The sequence below is a fragment of the Sinocyclocheilus rhinocerous genome, unplaced genomic scaffold (genome assembly GCF_001515625.1).
Source record: "Sinocyclocheilus rhinocerous isolate Xijiao unplaced genomic scaffold, SAMN03320098_v1.1 scaffold140, whole genome shotgun sequence".
NCBI lineage: Eukaryota > Metazoa > Chordata > Actinopteri > Cypriniformes > Cyprinidae > Sinocyclocheilus > Sinocyclocheilus rhinocerous.
The window spans coordinates 2,779,491-2,791,356 of NW_015642053.1; the positions used below are offsets into that span (position 1 = coordinate 2,779,491).

At 36.8% G+C, this 11,866-nt stretch overlaps 1 protein-coding gene across 1 annotated transcript in view; it reads right to left on the minus strand.

The window, feature by feature from the left end:
• ankfn1a (ankyrin repeat and fibronectin type III domain containing 1a) overlaps positions 1-11,866 on the minus strand; it is a 90,562-nt gene that overhangs the window by 24,488 nt on the left and 54,208 nt on the right. Inside the window, exons 10-14 of the mRNA XM_016572188.1 lie at positions 7,399-7,593; positions 5,136-5,249; positions 4,290-4,387; positions 4,114-4,204; positions 3,300-3,404 (exon numbers count right to left, since the gene is read on the minus strand). Coding sequence (XP_016427674.1) covers positions 3,300-3,404; positions 4,114-4,204; positions 4,290-4,387; positions 5,136-5,249; positions 7,399-7,593 — 603 coding nt within the window. The remainder of the gene's footprint in view (positions 1-3,299; positions 3,405-4,113; positions 4,205-4,289; positions 4,388-5,135; positions 5,250-7,398; positions 7,594-11,866) is intronic.

Consider the following 11,866-nt stretch of genomic DNA (forward strand, 5'->3'; position numbering starts at 1 on the left):
AATAAAAACTCTCATACAGTGTTTTTCTCGTAGAATCAATTCAATAAATTCATTTGTGACACTGGCAGCCATCGTTCTGACATCATTAGTGTTGACTTCTAAACAGATGAGTGATATCGTTTTTTTGCTCACCTCTCTCCTGCTTGTGGCTGGCTGCATAGTTGGCTAATGAAGCTGCTGTTTGTGAGCAGCGCAGTACTGTCAGCACCAGGAACAGCGTTCTTCTATACCTCGGCAGCCAGCCTCTGGGTTAGAGAGTGGGCTTGAGGCCAAAGCAGACTGTCTATGCTTCACGCTACGTCCAGCCTGCCTCATTTTAAAGGTGTCTGTGCTCGAGCCCTGTGATTTACAGTGCTGCACTATACGGACGACATGTTTGACACATAGATGTTAAAATTTAAAATGGATAAATGTATTAAAACATTATTTATTTACATGTCCTCCTCCCCTTACTCGCGTGAACAGCGTAGGAGGGCAGGCAGCAGGAATGCTGAGAGAGCGTATTCATACTGCTCTGGATGGCCATACTTGAGTCAAAACACTTTGCCCATGCTTCATTTCGTCACTTTAATACAAAATTAATCTACTGGAAGAAGTGCGGACTTAGAAGACGAGAGGGTTACGGGAGGGATTTCTTGTGAGTGGGCAGATGGGTGGAAGTGAGAGAGAAATGGGCAGAGAGAAAGAGATGATGAGAGTGAGAGCATTATGAGAGACAGACGAGGGAAAGACCAAACACAAAAAAGAAAGCAAATAAAAGAGCACCAGCTGAGCAAAAAAACAGATGATGAGGATGAAGTCATCTGGTGAATTTCACAACAGAACTTCCTGCTCTGATTCAGAGGATATACAGCCTACTTTTAGATAGATATATGCATATTTTAAAAATCAAGCAATCAGTGCAAACTCTGTCTAACTCTCGCTCTCTCTCTCTCTCTCTCTCTCTCTCTCTCTATATATATATATATATATATATATATATATAATCACACAGTGCATTCAGAAAGTTTTCAGACCCCCTTCACTTTTTTCAATTTTGTTATGTTGCAGCCTGGAACTACAATTGTTTAAATTCATTTTTTTCTCATTAATCTACACTCCGTACCTCATAATGACAAAGTGAAAACCAAGCCATGAGGTCAAAGGAACAGCTTTGTTTGACTCAAACCTGAATGACTTACTTTCTTTTGTTTGAGTAAATGATGACCTAATTACATTTTTTGGGGTGAACTATCCCTTTAAAGTTTTTTTTTCTCTTTTTTTCTTTTTTTAAAATGAAATAATACTCTAAATAAGAAACTAAAACTGCCAGCAGGTGGCGGTAAATGAACTACTACAACTACTGTACTGACAGAAAATAAAAATAAATATGATTTCAGTTTACATGTGTATATATATATATATATATATATACACACACAAAATATATATATAAATTAATTAGGCAATCAAGCATCACAAATCTGTATTAATTATTAATATTAAAATATATCAGCTGAATATCACATCTTTCTGTTAAAAATGTGTGGGTTGTCTACAAGGACTTATAAGCCATGCAAGAATGATGCCAATTTATGAAAAGTTTAGTTCGTGACTGGACTGTGTAGAATCACTTAAAGGGGTCATATGATGCGATTTCAATTTTTCCTTTCTCTTTGGAGTGTTACAAGCTCTTGGTGCTTAAAGAAGATCTGTAAAGTTGCAAAGACTAAAGTCTCAAATCCAAAGAGATATTCTTTATAAAAGTTAAGAGTCAGCCACGCCTACCTAAAACGGCTCGTTCTAACACGCCCCCACATACCTATGACATAACTGCATTTACGGAGTTGTTGCCCTGCTTCATATTTGTCAACAGTCAACTGTATGAAATGTAAGATGACATACAGGTCTGGGGGCGGGGCCAGTGCGTTAACTGGGTTGAAATATTTTAATCGCCTTTTTTTTCATAACTAATTATTAAGTTAACACGTTAAACTGACAGCCCTAATATATATATATATATATATGGTCTGAGGAAATACTTCAACTTTGTGTTGTCGATCGCCGGATCGGCTTTCACCGTGGATGAAGCGGGGTCCAGCCCGGAGTCGTCACATGTGGTTGCCGCAATCATCACAATATGGTAAGGGACGTAACATTTCCGTCACACGCTTGAGGAATTCGGCCAATCACAACACACTGGATAGCTGGCCAATCAGAGCACACCTCGCTTTTTCAGACCGATGAGCTTTGTAAAAATCGACGCGTTTCAGAAAGGCGGGGCATAGAGGAGAAACAATAATGTACAGTATGTGGAAAATAATGTGTTTTTTGAACCTTAAACCGCATAAACATTTCATTACACCAAATACACAAAATAATGTTCTTTTTAGCAGCATCATATGACCCCTTTAATCACTTAGAATTAATCTGGTCTAAAATTTGTCCCCGCACCACTGATCATGCAGCGAGGATGAGATTCCCAATGTTTTGAACCATTTATAGTGTAATAGTTTTTCAGGCTCACATGGGAGAGCAGAGATATTACAGAAACTTTCAAATATGATTAAATACACCTACGCAACTGTGACAATTTATTATGTTCTGAAGGCAGGTAGGAGGACCGGGTTGATATCAGGAATAATAAATATGTTGCTTTAAGACAAATGGGGATGTTGACCATTCTGAGTATAATTGTTTAATCAATCCAAGCTCATAAAACTGAAATATGTTTAAAACACACTAATGCACTATTTTTTTTTTTTTTTGAAATCTCTAATGCTTACCAAAAAAAGTAAAAATAGTAATTTTGTGAAATATGATTACAATTTAAATAACTGTTTTCTATTTTAATATATTTTAGAATTATAATTCATTCCTGTGATGGAAAAGCAGAATTTTCAGTAGCCATTACTTATTTTTATCAATGTTGGAAAAAATGTTTTTGTGGAAACCATGATATTTTCTCATTCAGATTCTTTGATGAATAGAAAGTATGAACAGCATTTCTTTGAAATAAAAATTTTATTAAATTAAATGTCTATTTAATGCACATTATCTGAATAAAATGATTCAACATTCTGAACAATAAATTTAGATATTTTACATGTGTGATCCTACACTGACATCACATAAGATAATGTAAATCCACTAAAGTATCTCACAGGAGACATCACATGTGCTCCAGTGTCTTGCTACATCACATCATTTCTCGATCCCAATCTCATTTTTGTCTACAATTATTTAAATAAAAGATAGTGTGATAGTGTGCTTACACTTAGATATGTTAGTGATCTCTGTGTGTGTGTGTGTGTGTGTACCTCCACAGCAGAAGTGCTGGTGTGTGGCTCGAACCTGTTGTAAAAGCCTCTCCATAGCCTCAATGTGACCTCTCCTGCTCTCTCTCCCATCGCAGTCCTTCCAGTCTAATAAAGAGAAATATTACACAAAACTCAGTTTTGTGACATGTTCTAGATGTCACAAGACATTTCATTTGATTCCGTCAGACTTGCACAAAAAAGAGCCAATCTTAATCCTAAAATACCCCAAAATAATAAAAAAATAAGGCGAGACGTTGTTGGGGCACTTACTGAATAGTGAGTGACTCATTACCAAGAGAGGGTCATTTGAACACAATGTATTATAAAGATTTTTTTTAAAAACTAGAAGGAAGGACAGCTGTAAATTCTCTTTTAAATCAATTTTATAAAATCTTCATTTCACCCAAACAATTCTCTGTGTCTGCATTGCGTACATGCAGTTTTATAATGCTGGATTGGTTACTGATGCAAAACTTGTCTCCCTGTGACACAGTTCGTTTTTCTTTGCAGCGTTTATTTGAAAGCTGAAACTCAAGGCCAGATCCAGAGAGTATGAAAGGCGGCAGGGTGAGTAGAAGTCGTGATGGTTAAATAATAGCGCAGTCCTACATCCAAGGATGTTGGCTACAATCAATACAATTTTCTCTCCTTATAACAGACATGATATTTGAATTAGAAGCACAAAACTATGCCGACACAATGCTCAAAGGTTCAAAAACTTTCCAGACAATGATGTTTGGAGCTGTAGTATGCTTTTTTATAAATTATCCTTTAATGCGGTCCTTGGGAACTGTGGCTGCTTTTCAGAACTTACTGGAGGGAACAGCAGAGGGAGGTTGAGAGAGTTGTGCCGGACCCCAGCCTTTCATATTGTAGGCGGAGACTTGAACGTTGTATTGTCTACCCTGTAACAAACAGAAAAATATCTCAGAAATTATTTACTACACAACAACAAGCTGTAATAACAGTGGAGCTATAATTTTATTTTACCGTGGTAAGACCTGATATTGTGCATTTCAGGGACTGCAGATTCTCGAGGATCATCTCTCCGGCTAATAAAGAGAAGTCCTTCAAACAGCTCCATTCCACTGCAATAGACGTCATCACACATTAAACCGAGTTAAAAGCTGAAAACATCAATAAATGAGTGGAGTCTAAAGAAACTAAATAGGACAGAATGAAACTGGACCATTATAATGTCATCTACAGGAATTACAGCTACAACAACATTATATCTTGAATAACTAGATACCTATATTAGAAAACGTGAGTGGTTTTGTCCATGCAAAACTCTGCACCACATTGCTAGGCTGTTGAGCGTGGTTGCTAGGAGGGTTTAGGGTGGCTGCTCACTAATACATATCTCTATGGATAAAAGGTCCCATCTCCAAATCTCATAATCTATAATATTCAGATGCCTAGATATGGCTTGGCCCCAATTTAATTCAATGGGTTTGTTCACCTGTTTATCATCTGTTAAAAATAGGTGTAGCTGCAAGTAAAAGTAATAAACACTTCTTCTCCACCCCTTTCAAACAATTTGTTAGTTAAGTAATCTGGAATGTTAAATGATGAACAATATGAACAAATCTCTTATCGGTTTAAAAAATGTATGTAATTAATTTACTTAATTGTTAATTAAATGAAATTACTTAATTTTAATGAAATAATTAAATGAAATATTAAATTAAATTAATATGTTGGGGTGGGAAAGTTGTAATTTTTCTATATTTTGCATAATAAAAAAACAATTGAAAAAAAAAAACCACTCTTTCTCAAGGCAATCTGGTATATGCGTGTGTAATACAGACAAATGCGCATTAAGGCTGCACTGACCTTTGTATTTGGTCACTACAGCCGAGTTCATGCTGGCAGGTTCCTGAAAGCTAACAGTGAGAGACGTGCTGCCGGTCACACTAAGACACACCATCAACGGAGCCTCTGGTGGTCCTGAAAGAGCCAATTCAAAGGTCACATAGCATAACTTGCACATAGCTTGCTTGCATTGTGCTTTTACTGTAGGGAGTGGAGAACAATTGCTGTTGATAATTAAATAACCATAAATACAAATAATGTGTAATTTTTGATGATAATATATTCCTATAAAAGACTTAATATGCAAAGACAACTAATAAGTGATCCATTTGCAGGTTGACTCCCCGTAAGTATGAACATTGTACCAACATCAAAACATTCTGCTCTGTCTGAGCATCTCAACCAGCCCGACTCAGCAGCATTAGCTATGTATTTGGGGCAATATCTGTTAGGCAGACTAATGGAAGATGGGGAGTAGCGTTTGAATGTCTGCACACAAAAGTGGCTCAACTGACCATATATTTTTACTATTAATGAAAATAAAGTCTGAAATTGCTTACGCCTTTAAATAGACATCCTATTGTCCTTCACAGGTGGAATGTAATATCTGTTTATTGCTTTTCTGTTGACCTGCTGTCAGTTTAAATCAGTGGTCACCAACCTTTTTAGGCCCAAGATCCCTGACCTCGGCCTTTATGAAAGACAAGATCTACCTATTGAAGAACTGATAGAAAAAGACATCCCAGATTGTACTTCAAATTTGAGGCCTTTTACTTAGTATTTTAATTAGTGATGCTCCGATCACAGCTGATTCAGAATTCAGATTTTCTTTTCTTTTTTAACTAGCAAATTGGATTCTGATACCGATTTTTAAGCAAATTTATTTATTGGCTATTTGCTTTATAACAAACAAACTGGCTTTAAACAAAAATATCTAGCCATTTGAAATTAGAGGCAACCACTGCATTTTAATCATGATCTGCACGGGCAGTTGTTTTTGATTTGATTATCGCGATCGACGGGTTGGCGACCACTGGTTTAAATGGACTGTCTGCCCAAAGGAAATCCAAAAGCAGTGGAAAACACTGCAAAAATGTATTTTCTGAAGGTGTGGTCACATTTACCAGTGCTTGGCAAACTTTTTGAGGGGGAATCCACTCATTTCAATAGAAATCCATTTTGCGTAAGAGCATTTTTCAACGCAGATTTCATGTTGGAATCAAGTTGGTCATGCGAATTCACTGTGTTCAACAACACAAAAACGCTTGGTTTGGAAGTGACTGTGTGAGCTGTGCATTATATATTGCTACATTATTGACAACAGTGTAATTGTGCAATACACAATGAAAAAAAAAATCATCTGTATGTGACCACACATTTGTTCTATTTTTGTTTAATATTTACATGAAAACATCTACTAGTATTTTGTCTCGTTTTCCAGTACTGGTATCTAAATATTCTTAAATCAAGATACACTTGCTTGAAATAAAATGTATCCAAATTGTGAGTTTATGCTTTTTTTCTAACCCCACAGATATTTTTTTCTAGTTTTAAGAATAAACTCATTTTGATAAATGTTTCAGAAAACAAGACTTGATATCTTACGTCATTTTGTTTCTTAAGTAAATGTATCTCTATTTAAGAACGCAAACTGTGAATCTAGCTGTATTTTGTTTGGCTGAACACTGTCCTTTTTATGTCCATTTATATGTACATGCACGGTTTATGCAGTTCCATCGCCTTGTTAGCACCTTCATTTTGTACTTGTAACCCAAAGCACACAGCCCAGCTAATGGTGCCCTTGTGTTTCCTGAAATACTTTTCATAGATACCTCTGAGTATTTCTCGGCAATCTTATTTTTGAGAGTGTCTGCGGCAAAGCGTTGCTGATTTATCACGGCTGCCTTCACTTGAGGTTGTTTACAAAGAGAAGCCAACGAAACTCGCCTGATATAACGAGTAATCAATATGACAGGAGGGTGAGAGGGACACTATTGTGTGTGTTGACAGCTCAAGAGTCATTTCAGGCCAATCAACCTGATATTAATATCTGTGGGACAAATGATCATAGTGGCTTGTTTGCAGAGTCTTCCCACTCCAATAAAGTGAACAGGTGGGGCCAATATAGGAACAGATGACCTTTCTGCAGAGATGCTGATAGATTAGACAGGACTGATAGTAAATAAGGCCAGTTCAATGCGTATTGTATTGTAGCATAGCATATGAATGACCTTTTTATCCCCTGAGAGGTTAGGCATCAGAAGCAGACTAGGGTTTGACTTACGTGCATGCTCGAATCCCGTGCGCATTCGCTTGTAGAGTTTGCATCTCCACTCCCAAGATTTGAGCTGTTTTTCCTTGTCAGATGTTTCCAGGCTGAGACTCTCTCTCATCACCTGGGTGGACAGCTCGCTGGCTCTCCTTTGAGCTTCCTGCACCAGCATTGAGAGATGGGCATCTCTGCTCTCTAAACTGACAACTGAAACACAACACAGAGGTCTGGTAATGAGACTTTTCATTTATTCCAATGAGTATGTTTTTTGTAGCTTCTGGATATTTGCATTTCAGTCTAAAGGTGAGGTGTAAAGTCACAATGTCTTACTTCAGACCTGTATAGTGTAGAAAATACAGGTTCTCTGCTATGAAATAAAAATTTATTATACATTTGTGCTTTTGTACAATAGACCACAACACTGGTCATCCATTTTTTTCAAAAAAAAATTTATAATCATTTCCTCTGTGGGCAGTAAAATATTTTTCAATAAAGTGTTCTATTGGCCTTGAACCAAACCAACCAGCTCTGAGATGAATACAACATTATAAACTTTGTTTGGAAGCAAAAATATTTGAAAACAGATGGCAGATTACATACTTTAAAATTAATTTATAAGGAAATGAAGTCTTCATTCCATGAAGCTTTGAGATTGACTAAATGAAATACAAAAACTACAGTACAATATGTAATGAATGACTTTGTTATATTAACACTATATTTTTACTTTATTGCAAAATATATATGTATTTTGAGAGTGTAGGGAGCAGCAATTTGTATTTACATAGTAACAGCAGTTTCTGATTGGTTTATCTTTTTTGAGTAATATGGGTAGTGTAACAAAAAGGCTTTCAAGCTAAAAAAAAGTTTTAAACCCATTTTAAAAAAACTAAAAGCAACAAAAATCAAACAAAGCAGAACCAAATAAACAGAAGATGGTTTACACAGAACATGAACTCATCAAAACTTAGCAAGAAGGCCAACATGAACCTAGAAAAAAACAGTCACCAAAACAACACGACCAATCAACCAATAGAAAAACAACCAGAATTTGAAAGAAAGGGGACGCGAACACAGACAAGATACAAAGAAAAGCTAGATAAACTAGCTTTGTGGCTCTTCACCAGAAGTATAGCTATTTTTCTGAAATAAAGTTAAATTCACACTTGTGGCTTCTACAGAATCATATATCATAATTTAACAGCCTCTGAGCTCATGGTAGCTCTGTCCTAAAGGGTTTATGTGTTACTGCTGAAAATCAATTTCTCTATGGAGATAATGACCAGGATTTTTACTTCCAGAAACCTCCTGCAGTTAAAAAAAAATCATGCACATATTGACTACATGAATTAATATGAAAAATATATATTTTACACATACACTGTAAAAAATTATTTCAAGAAAATACTATTTTAGTCTTCCTACTTCAAAATTTCAATGTGCTATTTGCCATTTTTGTAATAGTGTAAGTAAAACTGTTTCTTCACCAATTTTTTTTTCAGTGTAGGCAGGGCATAATAGTTTTTGCTTTGCTTTTGCAAATTCATCAACTTGTTTATAATCAAAACTGTAGTGTGTAAAAGATATGCAATATCAGACTTATCAAATGCATCTTAAACTTACATAAACCAAAAATAAAAGTCCTGATTGAAATGACAGGAAGCCCATTACACTACCATTAATTCTCCAAGCTCACACTACTTGTGTCAGCACAGTCGTGTGGGGTGAAGGGGAGAGGTGTGGATGAATGTAGTCTACGGTCATCTGGAACACACAGGACTGTGTTTGGCCATATAGATTTGTCATGGTAAAATGAATACTGCCTGACCAGTCCTCCTCATAGGCCGTGAATACTACTGCATTTTCTTTCAGAGCCTTAGTCATAGACCATGACAGCAAAATAAACAAATAAATACATGGCTGAAGAAACCCTCTTTCACTGGCCTAGCCCGAACCCCCGGAGACGAGAGCTCTCCGAGGGAGATGATAAAGTGCGTGTTGTCAACTCGAAAAAAAAGAGGGTCTAACCTAGCCTAGGTCTTACATGGGGTCCACGGCGCAGTGGAAAAGGCAGCCATATTAGCAGTCCTGAGGTGCAATTTCCTGCGCTCTGAAAATTGACATCTGGCTACTACGTGCGGTTAATTGAACAAACTATAAATTAAGGGGCAAATCGGCCGATATTGCGCTGTCACACACAGTTGGCATTGTCGGGACTTTGGTACGGCCCTAAATATAGGCATTATGGGCCCCAGTCCTGCCCATAAACATGCTTTAACTTCAGCCTTTGGTCAGACCTCCAAACTGTCAGGCGTCTGGCTGATTGATTTACTTGGCATTTCTGGCCTGACATAAATATAATGCCGAAAGCCCAGGAGGGGAAAATACGGCAATGTTTATTTTCTGTTTGTTTACAAGGATTGGATTGTGCCACGATGAAATGTTTTGAAATTTAACTGCAGCCTGGGTACAATAAATCACTTAGTATAAATGCCCCCCGTTACATGCATCATTGGAAAAGTTAAACCATTAAACGACAAACCTTGTTAAGATTTTTCTGAGGGATGCCGTGTGCCGTCTACCCCACCCCGGCCCCGCTCCGGCTGCAGTACAGTGCTCCCTGTTTGGTCTCAGACAACATTCGGCTATTTCATGATTGCACCGAGCGCTCGGGACTGGAGGACTTTTTTTCCCACGTCTTTCAAGGTAAGAAACACCTGTTCTACTGTTGCCAAAGACTCAGGGACTGAATATGCTATTGATTAATCGTCGGGACTTTGGTACGGCCCTAAATATAGGCATTATGGGCCCCAGTCCTGCCCATAAACATGCTTTAACTTCAGCCTTCGGTCGGACCTCCAAACTGTCAGGCGTCTGGTTGATTGATTTACTTGGCACTTCTGGCCTGACATAAATATAATGCCGAAAGCCCAGGAGGGGAAAATACGGCAATGTTTATTTTCTGTTTGTTTACAAGGATTGGATTGTGCCACGATGAAATGTTTTGAAATTTAACTGCAGCCTGGGTACAATAAATCACTTAGTATAATTGCCCCCCGTTACATGCATCATTGGAAAAGTTAAACCATTAAACGACAAACCTTGTTAAGATTTTTCTGAGGGATGCCGTGTGCCGTCTACCCCACCCCGGCCCCGCTCCGGCTGCAGTACAGTGCTCCCTGTTTGGTCTCAGACAACATTCGGCTATTTCATGATTGCACCGAGCGCTCGGGACTGGAGGACTTTTTTTCCCACGTCTTTCAAGGTAAGAAACACCTGTTCTACTGTTGCCAAAGACTCAGGGACTGAATATGCTATTGATTAATCCAAGGGCAATGGGTGCAGATATTTTTAACAGATCTGTTCTTGATGCTTTAAAACCTGATAACCACACTAAGGTGGTCACAAAAATAGTTTGGTAAAATGCAAAATGCCTGAATGACAGCAATGATTGTTTTATTCTGTGACAATGTACAATGTTATTTCCAAAATATTACATAATGAACGTAATTCATTAACTCATTAGTGGTCACGACAGATGTCATTCGATGTTTAAAGTAGAATTATGAGTGCTTATGGCAGCTGTCATGGAAAAGTTTATTCTAGTATTCCTAGTTGGAGGCGATTATTACACGAGCCCCTAAAGCAAAGTGCCAAACACTCACTTCGACTCCGTCTGTTTATCGTCGTCAGCTTCATTCTAAACAGCTTGTCCAATTACAGAGCATCTGCTTTTGGTCACCAAAGCTAAACAGGAGCGTGTGACGCAAGAAAAACCTTTTGATGGTGAAACCACATAGAATGCACTTCTATTCCTTGGGGAAGATGTGATGATAAACAAAACATACAAAAGTAACCTAAGATAATAAAACCTAAGTAACACAAGCACATTTCTAAATTGTAACCTTTCAGCCAAAAACACAGAATTATAGCTACTGTAAAATAGATTTTAGTTATTGTATTACTGTGAGAGATGAACTGTAAAACTGAAACATTTTATCACACGTGATAAGTGTTAATAAACTGAACTGTAAATGTATTATATATATATATATATATATAAAATGTATGTTTTTGTATATGTACTAGAACTACAATTTATTATTTTAAAATTTTTGCATTTAGATATTTTATTGCTAAAATTATTTTTTTAAATCATTTTATTTTGTACAATTTAAATATGCACAATTTCATCACATAATGTGTTTAGGTGCTAATAAATCGAATTGTACATATACAGACACACGTGTGTGTCTATGTGTATATACGGTATATGTGTGTGTGCATATATGTATGTATACACACACACACATACATATACATACATATATATATATATATATATATATATATATTGTATATATACACACATATACGTGTGTGTGTGTATATGTGTCTGTGTGTGCCTATATATGTATATAGTACTAGTATTCTAGTATAGTACTAGTATACAGTACTGTAATTTGTAATATTTTATTTA